The sequence below is a fragment of the Dama dama genome, chromosome 21, assembly GCF_033118175.1.
Source record: "Dama dama isolate Ldn47 chromosome 21, ASM3311817v1, whole genome shotgun sequence".
Lineage (NCBI taxonomy): Eukaryota > Metazoa > Chordata > Mammalia > Artiodactyla > Cervidae > Dama > Dama dama.
This window is the reverse complement of record NC_083701.1, coordinates 56,371,444-56,398,330: the sequence shown is the minus strand read 5'-3', so window position 1 is coordinate 56,398,330 and position 26,887 is coordinate 56,371,444. Positions and strand designations below refer to the sequence as shown.

The 26,887-nt window shown below is 39.6% G+C and overlaps 1 protein-coding gene across 6 annotated transcripts in view; it reads left to right on the top strand.

Annotated features, from left to right (window-relative positions):
- OXR1 (oxidation resistance 1) overlaps nt 1-26,887 on the top strand; it is a 394,634-nt gene that overhangs the window by 286,323 nt on the left and 81,424 nt on the right. For 2 of the 6 annotated variants that reach the window (XM_061123607.1, XM_061123605.1), the window contains exon 1: nt 22,296-22,603. The exons of 3 other annotated variants lie outside the window; for them this stretch is intronic. In XM_061123607.1, the coding sequence (XP_060979590.1) occupies nt 22,405-22,603 (199 nt within the window). In that variant the 5' untranslated portion in view covers nt 22,296-22,404. Of the gene's footprint in view, nt 1-22,295; nt 22,604-26,887 lie in introns of those variants that run through there. One more of the 6 variants, XM_061123609.1, reaches the window with a different exon arrangement.

Genomic DNA, 26,887 nt, shown 5'->3' with positions numbered 1-26,887 from the left:
TACGTGTGGTTTTAGGTACTATATGTGGATGTATATATATTGTAGCTACAGAGAAAGGGGGAGCACTTTTTATATATCACCTTTTTTTCATTTAAATCTTTACTGTGTTTTGTTAAGTTAGACATAGTTAAATAGTCTAACATATGATTTCTAGTTTTTATTTACTTGTATCACATGTAAATACTGATTCCCAAACAGTCCATAATTGTAAAATTATGGTATTGTCACTACTCCTCTGTTACCATATGGCTGTCTTGCAAACAAGTCTTCAAAAGTAATTGACTTTCAAACTATTCTCTTCAATTATTTTGGTTTGCTGCTAGTACTCTTTGCCAATTCTACCTTATCTTACTGTCCATATCATTAAACTAAGAGAATACATTTCTGAAACAAATACAGTCATTGTCTCATAGGAAAGACATTTGAGAAAATCAAGCTCAAAAGGAAAAGGAAAAAGAGCAAAGTGTAGAACAATATTGGGCTCCTTGCCTCATTTATTTTTGGCCCTGATCATCTGTGCCAGTGCTTGCTTGCAATGAAAGATGACTCTAAGTGACTCTATGCTGATGGAATTTATTATAAGAGAAGGAATAATTTACAAGTCATGGCTTCAACTTACCTCTGCAGACTTCTTTTCCATATAAATCATGTGTTGTGTTCATATATATAGTCACTCATAAAAAAAATTCAGAATGCACTATGCTGTTATGGATTGACCTAGGCTTTCTTCCCTAGCTTCTTAGATTTCCCAAAGTATCAAGTTTAATTTGGGGATTCTCTTCAAACTTCACAAGCTAAAAGAGAGAGAAGGAAATATCAGAGTGTCCCATGAACTCAACTTCAGTAATCATGAAAATTTGCTCTCTGACTAAATACTAGTCCTAGTATCAAAACAGTTATTACTGATAATATACAAAAAGTTCTATTCTTTATATAAGATTTATATGCATGTACAACAAGTTTCCTTAGTTTTACGGTGTCCACTTAAGATGGGTGATTTGGGACGTTTCATATTGTATAATTTTATTACCTAAATTTTTATTAATGAACTGCCAAGAACTGATACTTTTCAGAAGACTTACTCAATGAGTTGATCTAATTTTTTTTTAAAGTCTTATTTCTAGTCATGATACCCTGAAAGAGCGTGGAAAGGAAAACCTCCAAAAACAAATAATATTCTCCCCCTTAGCATCCTGTCCAGTTCTATAGGCTGCACTGTACAAAAGGAGAGAAGAGCTATAGCTGATTTCTAGGGGAGCCTAAAATGAACAAATACCTGAGGAGTTGGTTTTAGAACTTAGAAGAAAGTCCCAGAAACTAAAATATTTTCACTTGGAATAAAAAGATTACATAATCAATAACAATAATAATAGCTTACATTTCTTGAACAAATGCCACATGTCATTCTTCGGTTACTCTATAAGAGGAGAGCATTATTATACTCATTATACAGAGAAAAAAACTGAGTCTTGGGAAAAATTAACTTTTCCAAAGTTCTATAAATAGTGATAGAGGTGAAGTTGAATCATAGAAATCTGACTCTAGAACCAGCTATTTAACACAGCAGTTGCCATAAAGCATGTGATATTCATACAGATTGAATAGTAGTTTGAATCAAATAATACTCCTTAAGATATTCATATGGAAAGAGGTGAGACTGAATCTATTCAAAGTTTAGACAAACATTATTCACAGAAACTGATGCTATTAGAAGAGGAAAAATTTAAATAATATCAAATGGAGACAAACATGGAAATTCAGACCATGGGCTATAGCCCAGCATCAGTGATCTGTTTCTGCAACAAGCCATTGGCATGCACAAAATAAACAAACACCAGCAGAGCCTTTGCTTGTATCTTACTGCTTCAAATGTGGTCCATTTTTGAGTCCAGCAACACTGACACCACCTAGATAGATGATATCTCAGATCCTGCCTCAAGTCTTACTGAATCTTAAGATCCCTAAGTGATTCATGCACATAGAGTTTGCAAAGCACTGGTCTAGATGACTAGAGACTGAAATAATTGTAATAGGTAGATCTTGTTTGGATTGTGATTCCACAAGCCAAGTGCAAAAAGACTTTTTCACCTATTGGAGAAATTGGGCATGGACTAGTTCTTGGCTTCTGAATGCTAATTTTATTAGGTGTGATAAGGAAATGTATCAAAAGTTACAACAAAGGTCCATATAGTCAAAGCTATGGTTTTTCCAGTAATCATGTATGGATGTGAGAATTGGCCCGTAAAGGAAGCTGAGCACTGAAGAATTGGTGCTTTTGAACCGTGGTGCTGGAGAGGACTCTAGAGAGTCCCTGGACTGCAAAGAGATCAACCCAGTCAATCCTAAAGACAATCAACCCTGAATATCATTGGAAGGACTGATGCTGAAGCTGAAGCTCCAATACTTTGGCCACCTGATATGAAGAGCTGACACATTAGAGAAGACCCTGATGCTGGGAAAGATTGAAGGCAGGAGGAGAAGGGGACAACAGAGGACGAGATGGTTGGATGGCATCACCGACTTGATGGACATGAGTTTGAGCACACTCCGGGAAATGGTGATGGACAGAGAAGCCTGGAGTGCTGCAGTCCATGGGGTTGCAAAGAGTCCTACATGACTGAAGGACTGAACAACAGAAAGGCACCTAATGGTTAACTGTGAATGTCCAAATCGCTTATTTTATCACTTTTTTATACTTTATTTATTTATTTATATGGTAGCACCAGGTCTTAGGTGCAGCACCTGAGATCTTTGATCTTTGTTGTGGCATATGCAATCTAGTTCCCCAGCCAGGGATCAAACCCAGGATACCCTGTTGGGTGCTCGGAGTCTTAGCCACTGGACCACAAGGGAAGTTCCCAAAATGTAGACATGTATACCAAGATATATAGGGGTGAAATAATATGGCTGGAATTTGCTTTAAAATGTTTTGGCAAAGACAGTAGCAATGTGATACTAATGTGGTAAAATCTTGGAAATGTTTGAAACTGTCCTATTAGTTATTATGCTCTTATATCAACTTTTAAATATGTTAGAATATTTCATACATTTTTTAAAAATATCAAAACAAATGAACTTATGCCCTAGAAATTGTATAAATAGCTAAAAGAAGTTTCTTATAGTAAAAAGGGTTAATCATTTAACAGGATGCCATTTTCTCCAAAGGATTTAAATATGTGCTATTATTAGCACATATTTTTTGGTCTGTGGGCAATTTTAGATATAGTCCTGGTAAAAACCAGAAGACTTAAAAAAATCTGCCAAGCTCCCTTTCTCAAAATTGATTCTGTGGTAGATGTTATGCTTTGTGAATACTTTGGGCTGTTGGTCTTAGATTTAATGCCTTTGTTGTGTTTAAAAACAAGAAATGGTAGTTGGTAATGCCTCCGATCTTGCCCCATATTTCCTCTCTCGTGGCGTTCTTCAGTTTAATGGTTGACTGACGGAATGTTGAGCTACATAGTCATCCAAATCAGGCATTTAATAGAGTCCTGTACTGATCTCATTCTGTTGAGAGTCTATGCTTGTAAGTGCAGACTAAGGTCCTTTGATGTTATGTGATCAATAGGAAACCCTTTAAGCTGGTATGTATTTGTCATATAGAAAGGCATTCCTTTCAACATCATATAAACCCTTCATGTATTTAACCACTGAAAAGCATATCATTTTTTTGTTTCTGGCAAAGGGGGTAAAAGAGAATTCCATGAGCTATTAAAAAGAGAAGCCAAGTACTTTTGCAGCTTATTAAATGGCAGTATTTGTGGCAATATGTTTTATATTTTCTGGCTCCTTCCGGTAGACACCGAAGAGTGGTTCTCAAAGACTAACTAATGAACTCTGCCAACATCCCCAGATGCAGACTTTATACTGTTTACAGATGAACAACCGACGCCTGACTGGTTCAGTGGATGCCTTGTGTTTATAGGGTGAGTCAGAGGATGAGGGAGCAAGGTGCTTCCAGAAACCTTCCCATTTGAACCACAAGTAGTTTTCCCAGCGTGTCACTGTATTTGGTCTATTGGCTTGGATTTGATGGAATAACTTAGATCTAAGGTTTTCCTCTGATGAATATGTATTTGGAGGAATAAATGAATAATGGGACAGTGAAGGGAATCTGGGTGCTGACTCTGAATCAGAGAATGACTGACACTCAGGTGCTGCTCCTTATACTTCTGTAATTTAGGTTGTGCCCTGAGAGACTCCTTATTTATAAAAAGCTGCTTTGTTAGATGTCTGTTGTTTTTTATTTTGACTTAAGATCTTTTTTTCTCCCTCTTCCTATTCTTTCTGGTAGATGGCCAGTCACCTAGCCTTTCTTTCTCTGTTCTTTCCATGAAAACAGCCTCTCATGAAATTTTCTGTATTGCTCGTTAGCCCTCAAAAACCTGTTAGTTAAACTATGAGCTTTTCTCTTTTTTTATTGAAGTATCACTGACTTAGTGTTGTGTTAGTTCTGGTTTGGAGCAAAGTGATTCAGATATATTTCTATCTATATAGTAATATCTATATAGAGATATATTCTTTTTCATATTCTTTTCCATTACTGTTTATTATAAGATATTGAATATAGTTCCCCTGTGATAGGGAACAGTAGGACCTTGTTGTCCATCTATTTTAAATAGAAGAGTTTTTATCTCCCAATCCCAAGATGGTAATTTAGCCCCTCCCTTTTCCTTTGGTAAGCATAAGCTTGTTTTCTATGTCTGTGAGTCTGTTTTTGTTTTGTAAATAAACCCATTTGTGTCATATTCTAGATTCTACACCTAAGTGATAACATGGTGTTTGTCCTTCTCTTTCAGACTTACTTCACTTAGTATCATAATCTCTAGGTCCATCCATGTTGCTGCAAATATACACAATATATAGTGTATATACCACATCTTCTTTACCCATTCATCAGTGGATGTATATTTATGTCTCTTCTATATCTTGGCTACTGTAAATAGTGCTGCTGTGGACTTTGGGGTGCGTGTATTTTTGCAATTAATAGTTTTCACCTTTTATGGATATATGCTCAGGAGTAGGATTGCTGGATCATGTGACAACTCTATTTTTAGTTTTTTGAGGAACCTCCACACTATTTCCCATAGTGGCTGCACCAATTTACATTTCCAGCAACAGTGTAGGAGGGTTCCGTATTCTCACACCCTCACCAGCATTTATTATTTGTTGACTTTTTGATGATGGCCATTCTGTTGAGTGTGAGGTGATACCTCATTATAGTTTTGATTTGCATTTCTCTAATAATTGAGATTTGTCTGCAAACCTCTTCCACTCCTAAGCTTATTTGTTTTGCCACAGCATAGCGTAATATTATCATCTTTTCCTGGAGAATTATAATTAGAACAACTTGTTGTTTTTCCTAAGAGTTTTTCCTACTGTTAAAATTATTATCATAAAATACAACAATATTTCAAAAGCTCTAAAATACCTTTATTACTGGAGATGAGTTTTATAGGAAGCATGATGCAAAGTTTCATAGTCCCCAAATTAATATACAATTAATGACTATTGTATATCCTTTTGCTATTTTAAAAGAATATCATCATATTAAAAAAAAAACAAAACAAAGAAATAAGATGGTCAGAGAGTACTGTGCTGCTATGCTTAGTCAGTCAGTTGTGTGTCCAACTCTTTGCAACCCAACCCCATCGACTGTAGCTCACCAGGCTTTTCTGTCCATGGGGATTCCTCTAGGCAAGGATACTGGAGTCGGTTGCCATGCCCTCCTCCAGGCAGAGAGTATTATTTAAGGATAATTTCCCCCTCAAAAAGGTAACATCGAGACCGATATAAAAATGAACATGTTAAATACTTCATTTAACTCTTTAATTAAAGAAGCAATAAGATGTTATAAAAAGATGTTACAACCAACTTAAAGGAGGATCCAAATAGACATAAAAGTGGCTTATTGGAATGTGTGTGCAGATGGGGACATACTCTTCCACTGTTGCTGAAGAAAGTCAATTCAAAGTCTCTTGGACAGAACTTGCAAAACAAGAATGTCTTTGTTTATAGACAAGAATAATTTTGCATAGCTATCAGCTTTTACACTTTACAGAGTTGTAAATCTGCTTCCATAGAATCAAAATCAGATAATACAAAAGAGTATACTCTAGACACTGCATAGCTTTCCACTGAAGCACAGAATTATTTTCCCCGTAACATACTGTATCCCTAAGTGCATTGTGACTATCAGTGACCCTCAACTATAATCACGAAGAGGTCCACATTCCTTAGATGTTCACAATTTAGCTTCAGCCTCTTTCCATTTTCTGTTCTCTGGCCCAGTACCCTTAAACCCTACTTTATTCAGCCACAGTTAACTACATTCTACTATTTTTACCAATCCTTCAAGTACCCGTTGTCACTTCCTCCAAAAAGCGATATTGTAACTTTATCTACTTTAACTGGGAATTACCATAATTCCCCTTGACACTCATCACATTCTTGTGTATTGACCACCTGCTATGATCTACAGTAGTTCTGCAACTTAAGAGTACATCAGGATCCCCTGGAGAGCTAGTTAAAACAGATTGCTGGGTTCCACCAATCCTCTGATGGAGCTGAGGTTAAGCCTGAGAATTTTTATTTCTTACAAGATCCTAGATGCTGCTGCTGCTGGTGGTCTAAAGATAAAATTTTTATACCACCTGCCCAGAGGAACCCTGTAAAAAAACTGCAGATAAGATTAGTGAGACATTAGACACAACCTTTTGGGAATCCATGTGTGTGCTAAGTCACTTCAGTCATGTCCAACTCTTTGCTATCCTATGGACTGTAGTCCTCCAGGCTCCTCTATCCATGAGATTCTCCAGGCAAGAATGCTGGAATGGGTTGCCATTGCCTTCTCCAGGGGATTTTCCTGACCCAGGGATTGAATCCACATCTCTTATATCTATAGCATTGGCAGGCAGGTTCTTTACCACTAGCATTACCTGGGAAGCCCTTTAGGAATTCATAATCTAATGTCAAAAGTTGGCTCCCTGAAATATACCTAAAGCTACCTTTTTGTAAGACAAAGCTGAGTTTGTTGTGGTAGAAGGACTCAACAGAGCCTTTGAAGTGCCTTGTGTTGGGGTGGGGGAGAAGACTAGGGGAGTAATAGTTGAGATTTTTGAGATTTTCAAATTTAAAGCAGGTCTTTCCATGTAACAACTTGGTTAGGACTGGGTAAGGATCTTAGCATGATAGCTTTTTTTTTTTTTTTTTTTTTTTTTAGCATGATAGTTTAGAATTGATAGAATAAGATGAGGATTTTGGGGCAAGGAGTTCAAAGAGTTCTGGTGTGTAAACGGTCAGTTGATGCCTTCTATTGAAGAATTGATGTAGCTCTTTAGGATATTTATGAAATGAACCAGAAGAGAGTGGAATAGTAAAGTCAAATTAACATAGACAGTCAACTAATAGTTTCAGAAACAGACACATAAAGTGTGTCCAGAAACACCAAACACATAGCTTATAAACATTCAATATTAAATTTTCAGCAGCAGAAAGAATTCATGTTTATTAAGAACCAATTATACTTCATTGTATATATGTGTGTATGTGTATTTCAACTAAGTGCATATGTATATTAGACTATTGTGATAATTATTATTATTTTTAGCTCATGCAGATAATCCTTGTCAAGACCTTAGGATAAGAGAACCTTTGGATAGAACTCTTTATATTATCCAAACTCATGGTCTCTTTTGTTTTGGAGAAATAAAGTGAGTGTGATGATTTTAAAACATAGTAGTCCTCTATTTAGAAATAATAAAAATAAGTGTACATATACACACACACACACACACACACACATTATATATATATATATATATATATATATATATATATAAATAAAGTCTGAATAGCAAGTGATTTTTACTTTGGGAAGTAACTCAAACCCTAACCTTTGGTGGCATAAAGTTGACATCTGTTACCTTGAAAATCAATTTTTAGAAACACCCTAAAGTGAGTGTGTTAAACTTACACCTGAAAAAGACAAATCTTTTGAAATTCAAATTCTGGCACATGGTTCAATGTTTAAGAAATAGTTAAAACTTTGTACCAAATACAACCTATGTTTGGCCACAGTGCTTGAAAGAATACCCAGCATGCTTTTTAGGATTCCAACATCAAATTAGAATGTATGCATACTATAAATTGACTTAGATTTTTTTCATGACAAGCTCATAAATGCATGTTCTGTAAAATCACTGAGGGAAATTCATTTCAGTGTTCTTTTGCTGAAGTTTTGAAAAAACACCTGTAGATAGCACACCTTTGTCATTGTTCAGTCGCTCAGTCGTGTCTGACTCTTCATAACCCCACGGACTGTAGCATGCCAGACTTCCCTGTCCTTAATCATCTCCCAGAGCTTGCTCAAACTCATGTCCATTGAGTCGGTGATACCATCCAACCATTTTGTCCTCTGTTGTCCCCTTCTCCTCCTGCTTTAATCTTTCCCAGCATCAGAGTCTTTTCTTTAGAAGTTATCAAATACTTGCCATTCATGCTAATGGTGTTCACAACATACAAATTTGTTTTCTACCGAAGTATCTTTCTGTTAGCAATAAACTGTTTTGCATGCATCTCTCTTGTCCCTTTGCCATCTGGGTTTTTTTTTTTATCACACCTTTCTTTCAGTCTCAGATTTCTCTCTGCTAACTGCAGCTAAGTCAAATTGGTGCAAAGAGGACTTCAGCGACTAGGCATCTTAGTTGGGACCACATAGATTTTGAAACAGTAAGTAAAAATGTGGGGCTGAAAGAGAAAGCACAGAAAGATATCGCAGCAAGTGGCCATAACCTGATCCTGAAGAGGTATCAATATCCATAGAAGCATGCTATCCCTAGGCACAACATACTAAAATGCAAATATAAAAGAATCTTAAACTTAGCTAGGCAGAGGATGAAATAAGGCTGTCTGAGGACAAACTATAAAAGTTGCCAGAGGCATAATGCAATTATCTTTCCCACCATCTATTAGATCTAGGTTTCTCCACCTGGGCACTGTTGGCATTTAAAGCTGGATGACTCTTTTTTGTGGGAGCTGTCCTGAATATTGTAAGATCTTAAGCGGCATCCTTGGCCTCAACCTACTTATATACCAGGAACACACCCTCCAATTGACAACCAAAAATATCTCCAAACATAGCTAAATGTTCCCTGGGGGTGGGGTCACCAGATTTAGAGGACACCCAGGTAAATTTGAATTTCTGATGAACAGCAAATGACTTTTGGGTATGAGTATGTCCCATTAAAAATTTGGTATAGAATTTTATTAAAAAATTATGTGTACTTTATCTGAAATTCAAACTTAACTGGGAGTCCTGTATTTGAGGGCTCCCCTGGTGGCTCAGCAGTAAAGAATCCACCTGCCAACGCAGGACACATGGGCTTGATCCCTGGGTCGGTAAGATCCTCTGGAGAAGGGAATGGCAACCCACTCTAGTATTCTTGCCTGGGAAATCCCATGGACAGAGGAACCTGGTGGGCTACAGTCAGTCCGTGGGGTCTCAAAAGAGTCAGTCACAACTTAGTGACTAAACAATAACCTGTATTTTATCTAGTAACACTACTGGGAGTGTGTTCGCCCATGAAAGAGAGAACTTTGTTTTATCTCCCTGAGGTTACCAGTAACCTTGTTTACAAAGTGGGGCTAATTATCTTTCCTCTCAGGGAGGACTTGAGATCAAAGGAAATAATATAAGAAAAATCCTTAGTACGATGCCTAGCATAGTAAGCAATTGATTAATGTTCGTTATTATTACCTCAGGATCCTTCACAAGATGATGTCATAATCATTATTGGTTTCTCGATTTAATTTTCACTAACAGCAAAGAAGACTGTGTTACAGAAACACAGGAGCCCAGCAGTGATTCTTAATTTTGGCTACACACTGCAGTTACCTAGCAAGTGTCCCTCCTGAGGTCTGTATCCCATCTCTAAGAGATTTGGGTTTCACTGATCTGGAGTGTGGCCTGAGCACTGGGATTTCCGAAGAACCACAGGAGCCCTAAAATGTGTAGCCAAAGCTGAGAACCGCAATTTGAGAGAATAGAGTTGGATAGTTGGTACTCCTTAATAATGAAGAGAAGGAATAAGCTAGACTTAATTACATCTGTTTCTTGAGTTATAGAAGAGTGAGTTGGGATCAAATTTAGAGAAAAGATGAACATGATTTCACTCATCCATTCATTCAATAGATACAATACCTGAGTGCCTACTATGTGCTGGGCCTTGTTCTAAGCAGTGAAGGGAGTCCTTGTCCTTGTTAAATGCTACTAGGAAGACTGAAAGTTTCTCAGTCATGTCTCTTTGCAACCCCCTGGACTCATCAGGAACCCATCAGGCTCCTCCATCCATGGAATTCTTCAAGCAAGAATACTGGAGTGGGTTGCCATTTCCTTCTCCAGGGCATCTCCCCAACCCAGGGTCAAACCCCAGTCTCCTGCATTGGCAGGTGGATTCTTTACCACCTGAGCCACCGGGGAAGCCCAACAATAGCAACAGCAAATAGATAAATTTTTTTTGGCCACAACACACAGCATGTGGAACTTCCCTGACCAGACAGATAATAAATAAGACATTTTAATTAAATGCCAAAGATTAGAACTAAAGAGAGGAAAGATGGTAGCATTCCAAAAAATCAAAGTCATAACTAATCTTATTGAGAAAGCAAAATGGGGAGAACTCAGTGACTTACCATGGTCTCTCAACTTAGATACTGAAAGAGATGAGTAGGAAGGGTATGTTAACCAAGAAAAAAGTGTGGCCCAAAACTGTGAAGAGTGTCAGAAAGGTTAAAACCCAGAGTGAGTTTTCCAAAACACTAAAGGAACCAGCCAACTAGCATCACTCTGTGAAAAAGAACTCCTGAAATAAAGGAAAATAAGAAGGAAGTGTGAGGCTGTCTTCTTGCGGAAGATGTACATTGCTGAACTATTAACAGACAGAACAACTGCGCCTATTTCGCTTTGCTTTTCTCAATTAAGAATGAATGTGCAAGACTTCCCTGGCAGTCCAGTGGTTAAGACTCTGTGCTCCCAATGCAGGGGGCATGGGTTTGATACCTAGTTGGGGAACTGGGATCCCACATGCAGCCCTCCCACCCCCCACCCCCCGCTAAAAAAAAAAAAAGAGAGAATGAATGAGCTACACGTCAATTTAATTCTTAGTCTAGACAGGGGAACCTAGAAGGGTAGAGGAAAGTTTTCTTCCATCCCAACAGAGCACTGATCATATGTCAGGCCTGTGTCAAATGACATGAACTTACATTGTTTTCATTAGACACTAGGTCACCTTTGCTATCCCAGTGTGATAGCTAAGGAAACTGTCTCAGCAGTCTTTACTGAGTTCTTTAAGAATACCAATCAGGAATTACCAGAAGCAGAAGTTCGTCTGTCTGGTTTAGCACTTCCTTGGTGCCTCGTGGGGGTACCACATCTGTTCAATGATTGAATCAGTTCACAAACCTCTGGGCATTATTTTTTTTAAAAATGAACGAACTACTAGAAAATACAAAACAAAACTGTGACATGGAAATTTAGGCAAAGGTAGGTGAGGATATAGTGAAAGACCTCTTACATCCACTTTGCATGACTTGTAACCTCTTTGTCCAGAAAACTGGATTATGAGGATATTTGGATATGCGGTCATAGAGCCTTTGGTAGTAATATGATGAGAATGATAGAGAACTTATGAAAATTACCCTCCCTTTTATAACAAACAAACCTCAAAACATAGATAGTGGCTTAAATACAAGTTTATTTCTTGTTCAAGTCTGAAACTGATGTTCCTCAGTAGTGGGTGGCTCCCCTCTAAGAGAAGATTCAGGGACCCAGCTTCCTTTCATCTCATGGTTTCTATCTCATGATCATCTTTAACAAATGGCTTCTCGGGTCTTTGTGTTCATCTGCTTCCAGGCTGTGAAAGGAAAGGACCATGAGGGTCATCAGTGGGATGCCCTTGTGGGCCAGGCCTGGAAGAAGCACAGATCACTTTTGCAATCCTTGCATTGGCTAGAACTCAGTCACTTGGGCACCGAGATCAAAAAGGAAGCTCTGAAGAATAATCATATTTGTTGACAGATAACCAGTCTCTATCTGAGTAGTAGGAGATCTGCCAGAAAAGTATTATTAGATGAAGAAATCAGATTTCAAAAGATGGGGCTAAAGTGGAGTTGAAAGATACAGAAACCACAAAGTTCGTTTGAAGCCCATTGGGAAGGGAAAAACAGTGATCACTTGGAGTTGTACCTCATCTTCTAATTAGAAAAGCATTTAACAGTTACATGACATAACTGACAAATGAAAACTGGGTGATGGCCTCAGGTAGTGTATTCATACTTCTTCAGATGAGTGTGTCCAGTGAGTGGTAATGACTGTCAACCATGAAGGCATTCTCTTGTGTTTGTGCCCTGGGACTTCGCCTGCCCAAGTCCCAAATATTTTTGTGAACAACTTGAATAGAGATAAATTTGTAGTTGGCTCAGGGAAAAGAGATAATGGAATGATATTTCAGTGAAATAATCAAGAGTAGTTTCAAAATGATCTCAGTAACCTAGAACATAGGTGAGCAGAAGTTTTCCGAAAACAGCATGGGAATACATCCGGGGGCTTTTGGGTCATAAGGTCTCAGTCACAACTAGTCATCTCTGCTGTCGTAACATAAAAGCAGCTATGGACAATACATACATGGACTGGTGTGGTTGTATTCCAATAAAACTGCACTGATAAAAATAGGTATCAGGCTTTATTTGATCCACAAGCCATACTTTACTGAACCCTGATCTAGAAGTATATAGACTGAACTCTGAAGACAATAAATTTTAGTTTGTTTACTTAAGGTCAAGGGACAGTGGGTCCAAGAGTATGGGTCTGAACAGTATGATAGTCTTACTAGTCAAAATAGAGCTACAAGGTATTATTTGTTATTTTATAGATAAGAAATCTGCATCTCAAAAGTAAATAGTTTGATCTAGTTTTCACATTGGAAAACAGTTTACGGGAAAGTTTGAGTGAATTGAGAGCACAATTAATTGCTCAGGTCAGAGAAAGAGAACTTCATGTGGCAGCTCTCACTGTAGGAAAGCCCTGAGTTTTTCTGGCTCTGTTCTTACCCAAGTATGTGACCTTGAGAGACTCACTTGACTTCTCGGGCCTTAGCTAACAAATCAATGAAGATAAGAGGTGAAACTAGATTAACACCAAGGTCTCTCTCAGGTCTGACAAGGTTGCTATTACTAAATTCAGGGCAGCATGTGAAAGAGAATTGAGACTTACTCTTTATAGCTCTAAAAGCAATTCTTTTCAAACTTTTTAAAATATAGTTTTACCTAAAACCAATATATAAACATGAAAATGGCATGTTATGATCATACATGGGCTTCTCTGGTGGTTCAGACAGGAAAGAATCTGCCTGCAATGTGGGAGAACTGGGTTCGATCCCTGGGTCGGGAAGATCCCCTGGAGAAGGAAATGGCAACCCACTCCAATATTCTAGCCTGGAAAATCCCCATGGACAGAGGAGCCTGAGGGCTGCAGTCCATGGGTCGCCAAGAGTTGGACACAACTGAGCAACTAAGCACATACACACATGATCATACATGTGGTTTACAAGTTCAAATTTATAATATTTTCTGATCATAAAAACATTTATTGAGAGAATTAGGCTGATATGGATGAAACTAAAGTTTGTTTTTTTTTTGAAACTAAAGTTTTAAATTGGGAGTGATGGATGATTGATGGGTTCTTTTTAGCATCACTACCTCACCATTCGGCTTCCCAGGTGGCACTACTGGTAAAGAACTGGCTTGTCAGTGCAGGAGGCATAAGATACGTGGTTTCGATCCCTAGGTTCAGAAGAGGCCCTGGAGGAGGGCATGGCAATCCACTCCAGTATTCTTGCCTAGATAATCCCATGGACAGAGGAGCCTGGAGGGCTGCAGTCCATGGGATTGCACAGAGGCAGACATGACTCGGCACACACATACCTCACCATTCTACTCATTGTGCTTGGTTTGTTTGCTTGCTTTTGGTTGCAAAATGTCAAGAAAGTCCTTATTCATATACATTATTTAAATGGTAAATTAATACATAATCTTGGAACCTGAGAATACTTGTCAGAATATAAAAATGCCAAGAAAGGCCTGAAAAACAGATACGTGAACTTCACAATGTAAATCAGGTAGTCTTTTGTATATTAACTTGGAAGGCATGATAAAAATCAGTGTAAATTAAGCATTTACAAACCCTTGTATCAGTCAAGTTGGCTAAGCTTATACTATGGTGCCAAATGAATCCCTAAACTTCCGTGGCTTACTGTAACAGTGTTTATTTCTTGATTTATTTCTCACTCATATTGCATGTCCAATTCAGACTGAAGTTGGGGGGAGGGACTCTGATCCGCATAGTTTCTCGATCCAGGTTGTTGGAGATGGTGCCACCATCTCACCACATGCCATCTGAAGCAGGTAGTACCCTTGGTTGCCGAGGCAGAGGCAGAGGCATGTGTAGAAAATTGAGTCCTTTAAATAGAGGCTGTTTCTTTACACATGTGAGTATAAAACATGTCACTTCTGCTCAGTGGCTCAGTGTTTGTCAAAACTAATCTTGTGGTCCTAGTTCAGAAGTAAATGTGTGATTTGAATGAACTAAATATGCAAAACACTTGAAAGAACTATAATATAAGGAGAAGATCTCAAACATGGCTCATAATAAAAAAAAAATGAGGTTCCTGAGACCCACCCTACAATCCTGGAATCAGGTTCTCTGGGGTATTGTTGGGAAATCTGAATTTTTAAAAAATGTTCCACAGCTGATTCTCATTATCAGCAGGATGTTCCTGCTGTGAACAGGAGTTTTGTTTTGTTTTTGTTTTTTTTAAATTAGAGGAAAGGCAACAGTTAGATCTATAGATTGAGATTACCCAGCTGCTGTGTTGGAGATGATTAAAGAAGGGAGAAACTAAAAGCTGAGAGATTTCATGTCACACAACATGTAGGGTTTAATGAGCAAATATAAATGCATGCATTTATGTATCATGCAATGTGTGGTAGGACCAGCTCAATCTGAGAGTCTTAACAAAGCTGTTGTACATTTTTTTGTGTGTCTTAAGAATCTTCTCTTCACCCTTTCCTTCCTTAACTCCCAGAAAACCAGTAGAGTAGGCACAGAGTGGCTTCTAACCAGTCTTTGTTGACTTCATTCATTAAATGCTTTTTGTGCCTGTGTTGGTTGAAGAGCCTGCTCAGCACCCATTGAAGGCCCAGGGTAGGGAGTAGGGTAGATGGCCATAGTCTGCTTCTTTTTTGCATTTTTCTAATACCTTTAAAAAAATACAAAGCAGAGATAGGGAAATTATTTCTAATATAGTCTAAAGTAAAACAACTAATAACATACAAATATAAAAGTTTGTAAGAGACTACTATGAAAAATTTTACATACCAACAAATCAGATAACTTAGGAAAAACAGGTAAATGTCTAGAAAAACTTTAACCTAAAACTTAATCATAATGTAATAGAAAATCTTAAGAGAGAAATAATATAAGAGGTTTGGACCCATAATAAAAAACATCCCCAAAAAGAAAGGTCCAGGACCAGATGATTTCACTGGTGAATTCTACCAAACATTTAAAGAAACATTAACATCAGTCCTTCTCAAACTCTTCCAAAAAAATTGAAGAGGATGGAATTCTCTTAAATTCACTTTATGAGGCCAGCATTACCCTAATACCAAAGCCAGATAAGGACTCTACAAGAAAAGAAAACTACAGGACAATATTGCTGATGAATATAGATGTAAAATTTTTTAACAAAATACTAGTAAACAGAATTCAGCAGCACATTAAAAGAATCATACACCACGATCAAGTGGGACTTATTCCTAGAATGGAAGAATGGTTCAAAATATGCAACTCAATAAATCTTATACACTACATCAGTACAGTGAAGAATAAAACTCATACGATCATCTCAATAGATGCAGAAAAAGCATTTGACAAAACTCAATATCCTTCTGTGACAAAAACTCCCAATAAATTGTGTATAGAAGGAACATACCTTAAAATAAGGGGTATATATATGATAAGACACAGCTAAAATCACACTCAGCGATGAAAGGTTGAAAGCTTTTCCTCTAACATCAGGACGAAAACAAGGATGCCCACTGTCACCACTCTTATTCAACCACATAGTACTGGCAGTTTCAGCCAGAGCACTGAGGCAAGACAGAGAAATAAAAAGCAGCCAAATTGGAAAGGAAGAAGTAAAGTTACATATGATATGATATTGTATACAGAAAATCTTAAAACGACTCCAATAAAAGTACTGCTAGAACAAACATTTCATAAAGTTGTAGGATACGAATGGACAGAGAAAATCAGTTGTATTCATATATACTAAAAATGAACCATTAGAAAAAGAAAGAACATCATCCCATTCACAATAGCATCAGAAACAATAAAAATACTTAGGAATAAATTTAGCCAAGGTGGTGAAAGATCTCTTACTTTGAAAACTACAAGACACTAATGAAAGAAGTTGAATAAGACACAAATAAATGGAAAGGTAGCCTATGTTCATGGATTGTAATATTGTTAAAAATGTCCATACTACCCAAAGTGTTCTATATATTCAGTGCAATCCCTATCAAAATTCCAATGGAATTTTTCATAGAAATAGGACAGGCAATGCTAAAATTCATATGGAGCTGCAGAAGACCCCAAACCACCAAAGCACCTGAGAAAGAGGAACAAAACTGATGCACATCACACTTCCTGATTTCAAATTTATTACAAAGTCATAGTAATCAAAACAGTGGATACTGATTAACCTATGCAGGGCAGGAACAGAGATGCAGACGTAGAGAACAGACTTGTGGACCTAGTGGAGGAAGGAGAGGGTGGGACGAATTGAGAGGGTAGCATTGATACACATACACTACCATGTGTGAAATAAATAGCCAGTGGGAAGCAGCGGTATCGCACAGGGAGCTCAGCTCACTGCTCTATGATGGCCTAGAGGGCTAGGATGGGGGGGCGCAGGGTGGCAGGAAGATTTAAGAGGGAGGGGATATATGTATACTTATAGCTTCCAAGGTGGCTCAGTGGTAAAGAATACACCTGCTGATACAGGAGACGCAGGAAACACGGGTTCAATCCCTGAGTCAGGAAGATCCCCTGGAGTAGGAAATGGCAACCCACTCCAGTATTCTTGCCTGGACAATTCCATGGAAAGAGGAACCTGGTGGGCTGTAGTCCAGGGGGTCACAAAGAGTTGGATAGGACTGAGTGACTGAGCAAGCACACAGAGCTGATTCATGTTGTGCAGCAGAAACCAACATAACATTGTAAATCAGTTATCCTGTAATTAAAAAAAAAATAACATTGGAATACTGGCATAGAAACAGACACATATGGTATATCCATATACCAGTGAAACAGAATCAAGAACCCAGAAATAAAAATAAACCATGCATATACCATCAACTAATATTTGACAGTGGAGCCAAAAATAAATGTTGCTGGGGAAACTGGGTAGTCACATGCAAAAGAATGAAATTCTATGTTTATCGTACAAAATATACAAAAATTAACTTGAAGCAAATTAAAAATTCAAATGTGAGACCTAAAAGACCATAAAACTCCTAAAAGAAAACAGAGGGAAAATGTTTCTTGACACTGATCTTGGCAGTGAATTTTTGGATATGACACCAAAAGTACAGGCAACAAAAATGAAAATAACCTAGAGGGACTGCATCACAGAAAAGAAATTATCAACAAAATAAAAATCAAACCTAAGAAATGGGAGAAGATTATTTGCAAACCACTTATCTGAAAGGGGTTAATATACAAAATATATATGGAACTCGTAAAACTCAATAGCAAAAAACCAACAGTTGAATTAAAAACTGGGCAGATGATCTGAATAGACACTTTTCCAAAGAAGACATACAAATGGTCAACAGTTAGGTGAAAACATCCTCTACATCACTAGTCATCAGGGAAATGCAAATCAAAACCACAATAAGATCACTTCACACCTATTAGAATGGCTGTTATCAAAAAGGTAGGAGATTAGTGTTAGCAAGGATGTGATGAAAAGGGAACCCTCATGCACTGTTGGTTTGTATACACTGGTACAGCCACTATGGAAAACAGTATGGAGGTTCCACACAAAATTAGAAATAGACCTACCATAGGATCCATCAATCCCACTACTGGGTATAGATCCGTAGGAAATGAAATCATTGTCTCAAAGAGATATCTGCACCCTCATGTTCACTGCAGCTTTATTCACAATAGCTAAGACCTGGGTACAACCTAAATATCCATCATTGGACGAATGGATAAAGATGATGAGGTTTAGATATACCAAGAAATATTATTCAGCCATGAAAATGAAATACCATTTGTAATAACATGGATGGACCTTAAGGTCAGTATGCTGGCTAAAATGTCAGACAAAGACAGGTTGTGTACTATATGATCTCACATGTGGAACCTAAAAAATTGTACTCACAGAAGCAGAGTAGAATAGTGGTTGTCAGGGTCTGGAGGATGGGGGAAATGGTGAGATGTTGCTCAAATGGCATACATTTCCAATTTTTTTTCTTTAAATCTTATTTATTTATTGATTTTTTGGCTGTTCTGGGTCTTTATTACTGCGTGGGATTTCTCTAGTTGCAGCGAGCAGGGGCTACTTTCTAGTTGCAGTGCGTGGGCTTCTCATTGTGGTGGCTTCTCTTGTTGCGGAGCACAGGCTCTCGGGCACTCGGGCTTCGGTAGTTCTAGCACGTGGGCTCAGTAGGTGCACTCCCGGGCTCCAGAGCACAGGCTAAATAATTGTGGTGCAGGGGCTTAGTTGCTCTGAGGCCTGTGGGATCTTCCCAGACCAGGAATTGAACCAGTTGTCTCCTGCATTGGCAGGCAGATTTCTTTACCACTGAGCCACCAGGGAAGCCCCTACATTTCCAATTTTAAGTTAAATAACTTGTGAGGGATCTAACATATAACATGGTGACTGCAGTTAACAAAATTGTATTATATAGTTGAAGAGAGTTGCCAAGAGAGTAACTCTTAAATGTTCTCCTAGCAACTATACCAAGAAGGTAATTATATGAGTTTATGGAAATATTAATTAACCCTACTGTGGTAATCATTTTGCAATATTTACTATATATACTCCTATCAAATTATCACATTGTATACCTTAAACTTAGACGTTATTAAAAAAAAAAAATCCAGCAATTCAACCTCAGGTATAGAGAGAAATGAGAATATATGTCCACAAAAAAATTTATACATAGATGTTCACAGCAACATTACTCATAAAAGCTAAAAAGTGGGAATAATCCAAATGTCCATCAACTTATAAATGGATAAATATCTATTCCTATATTATTTGGCAATAAAAAGAAATGACTTACTAATACATGTTACAACATGAATAAGCCTCAGAAACATTAGGCTAATTGAAAGAAGTCAAACACCAAAGACCACATATTGTATGATTCAGTTCATGTGAAATGTTTATAAAAGGCAAATCCACTGAGACAGAAAGTAGATTAGTTGTTGTCTATGCCTGTGGTGAGAATGGAGAGTACTAAAAAGGATAAGAAGTTTCTTTGGGAGGTGATTTTTGTTGTTGTTCAATCACTAAGTTGTGTCCATGATAGAAATATTCAAAAATTAGATTTGGGATGGTTTAACAACTGTCTAAGTACACTAACAACCAGTGAAGTGTACACTTTTAACAGATGAATTATATGGTTTGTAAAATCATATGCCAGTAAAGTTATTTTAAAAATAAGGCAAAGGGTTGCTGGAAGAGTCAGGCATGATATATAAGGAAGGCCATTTTTTGGTGTTTTTTTTTTAAAAGCATGAGAGGAATATTTGTGGATGATACAGGTAGGATAAGGAGGAAGGAACCAGAGTGGAGAGAGAAAAAATAGAAAAGCACAAAGGAATAATAAGGCTGGCAAGTCATAGACAATAACAGACTAAGGTCAGGAATTAATTTAGAGAAGGAAAGGCATGGACAAGAGCGAGGACTTCCTTCCTTCTGAGGCAATGTATGGAGATGAGCTTGCTGTAGATTACAAAGAAAAGGGGAAGAAAAGTGAGAGTGTTTATATTTCATGGCCTATTATTTTGAGTCATATAGAAGACCAAGTAACATGTTTGAGTAATGAATTTGGTAACTTCAGGAGAATAGTGACAGCTCAGATAACAAATGTGAAGAATTAAAAAGGAAAGCTGATGAAATGAATAGATGGATTTTAGAGACATTAGGGCTTGGCTGAGTTTAAATAAAAACTTGTAAAGCACTTAATCATCAAAGTTTTTATCTGGAGCTCTAGGTTTCTATGAAACCGAAGCAGGAAAAAACAAAACAAGTTAACTCCTTGTAAACCAGTGTTTGAACTGATAGAGTACAGGTTCTTGCTAAGGTTAGAGATAAAAGTGCAGATTTAATCAGGTATAAAAAACTCAATCACTGATTTGCATATGATTAGCACAAAATAAATGGCAAATGGGAAGATGTAATATGTATTTTAGAAAAATAAAATTATTTCAGTTTAGTTAATCAGGATTAGACTTAAGTCACTGAAATTCAAGTTTTAAAGCTTACTCAGCCTAAGATCTTGGAAGTGGTGCTAAGCTTCGTGCTTCCTTATCAAATGGAAATCTCAGAAAAACTGGGAGCCACTTACTGCTCTACCAGATGCGTTCCTAGGAGGTACAGAGAAGGAAGTCCAGAGCAGTGCTTTCCCAAGCACCACATCTGAACACATGGATGGTTGCTGGATATTCACATGCCTGGGTCCTTACTCAGAAACACTGAATTACACCCTGCGGTATATCCCAGACATTCTGTCCATTTAACCAAGCATAAAAGTGATGCTGATGTTAGAACAGTGCAGTCTGTTCAACCTATTAGGCTGAAAAGGGTGACGGTAAGAAAAAGACCAGTCAAATAATTGAAAAGGGGGCAGGGGTGTGCGGCTGGGAGGATAATCTTCAATGGTTTTGGCAAAACGCCTAAGTTCCTGAAAGATGTTTTCTGGACTCCATTGTTTGGTATGATTAGCTCTCCAACTTTCTAATTCAAACCCTTTCTTCAAATACATTAATAAATTGGTAATTCCAAGAAAGCTTTATTTAATGAATGGGAAAAAATAAGAGCCATGTCTCCCAAGTGGCTTCAGTCGTGTCCGACTCTTTGCAACCCTATGGACTATGTGTAGCCCACCAGACTCCTCTGTCCATGCGATTTTCCAGGCAAGAATACTGGAGTGAGTTGCCCTGCCCTCTTTCAGGGGATCAAACCTACTTCTCTTTTGTCTCCTGCACTGGCAGGCGGGTTCTTTACCACTAGCGCCACCTGGGAAGCCCACTTCGTTAAAGATCCTTCAAACAGACGTAAAAGGAAGAGAATAACCAGCTCTCACAGGAGACAAAATTGGGTATTAAATGCCCGTCAAATGTCACTGCTGTTTCTTTCCTTAAAGGATAAAGATGCACATTAAAGCCCTAATTACCTTGTCTTACAGGACCAGTCATGGAATGTCAAACTCTTTAACATCAGTTCCTAATGCCATAGTGAACATCGAGCGTGACGATTGATGCTTTATTTTACAAAGATGGTCTCAATAATGCTTCCTTAGGAAGATCTTAATCTGGGCTGTTTTGTGTTAACTACGACCTTAAAACTAACCTCTCCTTCCTCTCAACCACTCGGCCTCCCTCCCCCAAATTTCAAACTGCAAAGTTTCCTGTGGATTCGTGCCCCTCCCCCTAACACACATGAACTCACTGAAACTTCTTGACGGACAGAAACTTTTGGACGCTGCCCTCCGAGGCCCCAAGCTTTGCGCAAAAACCAGCAAAGCCTTCGCAGGGCCACCCCGACGTCCCTTCGGCCCTCGGGTCGGGAAACGCCCGCCCCAGCTCCCCCCCAGCGGCCTGAAAGTCCGGTCGGGTCGGGCCGGGGAGGGGCGGGGCAGGGCAGGGCGGGGCGGGCCGGCTCCATTGGGGCCAGGCCCGGCGGGGGGAGCGGACAGGCCCCGATGGGCTTTCTAAAAGGCCGCCGCTTTTCGCCGCGGCCTCTGTTCCAGGAAGTATGTGTCTACTTTCCAAGCTAAGTTTGGCCCCGAATCGGCGTTGGGAAACAACGGCAAAAACTTTTCAAAACTTTCGTTCCGCTCCTACTCCCCCGCCGCAGGGTTCCCTGATGGTCGCCCCGGGCCGAGCGGCGGCCGTCCCCTCCCCCATCCCCGCCTCCCCGGAGGCGTGAGGAGCCGCCGCCGCCCCCGCTGTCGGGTCGGACGCGCGGGCGGGCGCGCACCGAGCGGCTGCCGTCGCGGCAGAAACCGTCGGCCTCCTCCAGGGCTCCTGCCCTCCGTGGCAGGATGGACTACCTCACTACGTTCACGGGGAAGAGCGGGCGCCTTCTGCGGGGCACAGCCAACCGCCTGTGGGGCTTCGGGGGTGGCGGCGAAGCCCGTCAGGTGCGCTTCGAGGATTACCTGAGGGAGCCCGCCCAGGGGGACCCCGGGTGCGGGTCCCCGCCCCACCGGCCCCCGGCGCCGTCCAGCCCGGAGGGACCCGGTGAGCCCAGCCTTCCTTCGCGTCCCGCGCGGCCGACCCAGGCTGAGGACAGGGGGGTAGCGGGGGACGGCGGCGGGGTGGGCGCCGCGCGAGGGGGCGCGGGCCGGGCCAGCGTTGGCAGGTGTGCCGGGGCCGGGGCGGGGGGCGAGGAGGCCGAGCGCTCGCTCTGCGCTGGGGGCGGAAGACCTCTTCGGGGCTGCGTCGCGTCTCTTCCTGCCCTGCTCTTCCTGCTTTTCTGCACCGGGACCCGACTTTCTTTACCGCGCCAACTGTTTCAAGGGTAGGAGCTCTGAAGTTTTTCCCTCCCACTGGGAGGTGAATATTGAATCAGTTATGACGTGTTTTTCCTCCCAGGGGATCGTTAAGAACGCCTTGTCTGGCTTGGGTTTGGGCTGGGTCATTGTTTTTATGTGACATGTGTGAGAATTCACATCAACGCTTACTTGATACGACTTTGAAAAAGAAAATGCGTAACGTACACAGGAACCCAGTGGATTTTTGTATCGTGTATTTTGAAAGGCTGTGGGTTGTCTTGAGGGAGCAGAACGTAACAAATTTCTCAGTTGTCATCTCTACCGCCTGTCGTGTTTTCTTTCGTCATAGTGGAGTTGTACTATTCTTAAAAGAAAAAAAAAAAAGAAATCGTAATGACATGGTACTGATATCTTACGAAATTTTTTAAAGCCCTTGCTGAAGCGGTATTGGCTTCATGCATATGGTAACTTCTTCAATGTCGTTGGCTTCGTTAGACCTCTCGTGGTCATATTTTATTCTTGTTATCTGCTCTGATACGCATTTTGGTATTAAAAGAGTAAGTTATATGAGCGTTAGAGTGTTTAGGAAATAGAGAAAAGTACAGAGAATATAAAATTTATCCACAACCCCACATCCTACGATTTATTTTAAAGCAGTGAACCAATGAGGATATCTGTTGATCTCTGTAAGTGTAGTTTAAGCTTTGAAGAAACTTAAATATTAAAATGTAATTTTTAGCATGATCCCTTTTGTTAACTTTTCTTCACTTTACATAAAATCTTTTCTTCACAACTCCTGTTTATGAAATGAGAAAAATGAAAGGGTATATACTTGGTTTCTGCTTTGAAGAACATTAACCAGGTGCAGAATCCTCTTAAAGGTGGACCGGGGATGAGGCCTGGAACTTTAAAGTGTTTGAATAAAAGATTTGTTTGTGTGTGTAAGACCTGAGTTGACTTATTGAAAACAATTGAAATGTGACCAGCCTCTAGGCAGATGAAGAATATGTGGGGTAACTTAACCAGGAAAGGATATGGTGAATATTTTTATAAATAAGCCCAAAACATATACATCTGATTCATTGATTCAGAGACATTTATTGAGCACACTGCTATTAATGTATCAGACTCTCTTTCAGAGTTGCAGCTTCAGAGTATTATACAAAGTCCTCTTTTGGTGAAGCTGGCGTGTGTACTCATGGCCCAGTCTTTAATATTCATGGTGCCCCCTAGTCTCTGATACAAGTTAGAGAGACTGTGATGTCACAGTTCTGACCACAGTCAGGTGGGTAGGTACTTCCTACCATTAACTTGCTGAAAGAGTTTGTGAAAATTACTTGCTCTTTGGGCCTATATTTTCTTATTTGTAAATGAGGTTGCTTAGATGGGCTAAAAGGTTATCAACTCCAGTGCTCTTTTTTTCATTTGGAGCAGGATTAGTGAACATATTGGGAAGTAAAGCTACAAAGTAGCATTTGGGGTTAAAAACATTGTAAGTCTATACAGTTATGCCTACAGAGTTCTGAAGATAGTTCAAGAAATGAGTGTTCCAGCAATAATTTGATCGCCCCCTCCGGTTCTTGAATAAGTACAGCTTTCTAAATTAATTTTTTTGAGAGGCAACATGTATGTATGCAGGTAAAAAGTAAATGGTTCTTCATTAATTTTTAGTTCAACCTTTGCTTAAAACGAGAGCTCTATTTTTTTGGCTTTGGCTGTAGGATTTTCCTTGCATTTGTGTCCTTTGGAATGAGTATCTGTTAGTCTGTTTTAAGGATTTCCTCTACTCTTTTTGCTTGTGACTACCCTTATTTTAGATTTTTATAGCAGCTGCTTAAGTTCTCTGTTGTTCGTTACTCTTCCTTCAGTTCTTTGAAGTATCCTGTGTGTTGTAGAAGTATATCTTGTGCAGACACTTCCGCACTTGTAGATTGGCTGTATTCCAGGACTCCATTTGTTAGTGACCTTATCCGTCACCATGTCTTGTTCAGTAATGATGATGGTAAAATAGTTTTACCATGGAAGGATGGGCCTAATAGAACTTTGGTCATCTGTTTCTGATTTTACTCTTTGCGTGAACAGACCACTTACCTGACTGTTACTGTTACTAATGTCTTTCTCCTCTCCAAGGTGTCTGCTTTTGGTCTTACAGTTTATAGTGTTTGCTGACTCCAGCATTATAGTCTCCTCTATGGAAAACCATAATTGGGACTTAGACACATTAAGGAGCTTATCGAACCATTGCTGTAGTTAATAACAGTTACAAAGAAAACACCGTATGACGCCATTTTTGTTCCTGCTAAAAGAGTAAATTGGACTTTCCTGTTGGCTTAGTGGTAAAGAATCTGCCTACAGTACAGGAGCTGCAGGAAGCATGGGTTCGATCCCTGCATTGGGAAGATCTCCTGGAGGAGGGCATGGCAACCCACTCCAGTATTCTTGCCTGGAGAATCCCCATGGACAAAGGAGCCTGGCAAGCTGCAGTCTATAGGATTGCAAAGAGTCGAACACTACTGAGGTGACTTAGCATACACATAAGCAAAGAGTAAATTATTTTATGATTCAAAAAAATTTTTTAGGCCTTGAGCGTAGCTCATGTTTGGAGGCATCACTATAGTCAGTTTACTAGATCACATAGTTATAAGTAAGTAAAACAAAATTTTTTTTTAGTGTTTAGCTGTTGTTGTTCAGTTGCTTAGTCGTCTCCAACTCTGTGACCCTGCAGACTGCAGCACGCCAGGCTTCCCTGTCCTTTACTGTCTATCTCCTGGAGTTGGCTCACACTCATGTCCATTGAGTCGATGATGCTATCTAACCATCTCATCCTCTGTCACCCCCTTCTTCTGCCCTCAGTCTTTCCCAGCATCAGGATCTTTTCCAGTGAGTCACCTCTTTGTATTAGGTGGCCAGAGTATTGGAGCTTCAGCTTCAGCATCAATCCTTCCAATGAATATTCAGGGAATCTGGTTTGGAAGGTCTGTGGAATTTGATTACAGAACTTTCACAGGACTGGGGAAACAGAGACTTTTGGAGGGCACAAACAAAACCTTATGTGCACCAGAGCCCAGGAGAAAAAAGCAGTGACCCCACAAGAGATTGAGCCAGACTTGCCTGTGAGTGTTTGGGAGCCTGGCTGAGGCGTGGGCTGACAGTGGCCTGCCTTGGGGCCAGGGGCACTGACAGCAGCAGTCCTGGGAGGCATGGTGTGCTTGCCCAAGTCCTCTTGGAGGAGGTCACCATTACCCCTGCCCTAGAGCCTGTAGCCTGCCATAGGGTTTGCAGACTCCAAGATTGGGTCGCCTCAGGCCAAACTGCTGGGAGCGAGCACAGCCCCACTCGTCAGCAGAAAGTTAAATATTTAATGAGCATGGCCCTGCCCACCAGAGGAAGACCCCGTTTTCCCCACTGCCAGTGCCTCCCATCAGGAAGCTCACACAAGCTTCTTATCTTCATTCATCAGAGGGCAGACAGAAAGAAAACCACAGTCACAGAAAACTAGCCCAAATGATCACATGGATCACAGCCTTGTATAACTAAATGAAACCATGAGCCATGCTATGTAAGGCCGCCCAAGACGGACAGGTCATGGTGAAGAATTCTGACAAAATGTGGTGCGCTGGCGAAGGGAATGACAAACCACTTTAACATTCTTGTCTTGAGAACCCCGTGAACAGTGGGGCTCTAAATATAAATATTTAGAGTTCCAACTTAATTGTAATATAGTTTTTATCATAAACTTCCCTGTTATGGCAACTCTATTGTCCCACTTGGTGACAGTATACTTTTAATATGTACATCTGAACTCATATTTAAAGTTTCTTTTCATTTACTTTTATCATTTATTAATAAAACAATATCTTTTGGGCAAATGACAATTAGAGCAGCTGAGAACACTTTATATGGAGCAGCTACTAGCAAATATTTTTGCTTAATCCTAATATGCTAAGTACTATTATTAACCCATTTTCCTGATTAAGAAACTTGGCCAGGCAGAGAAATGAGAGAAACAAAATCCATTTGAGTGTTATCT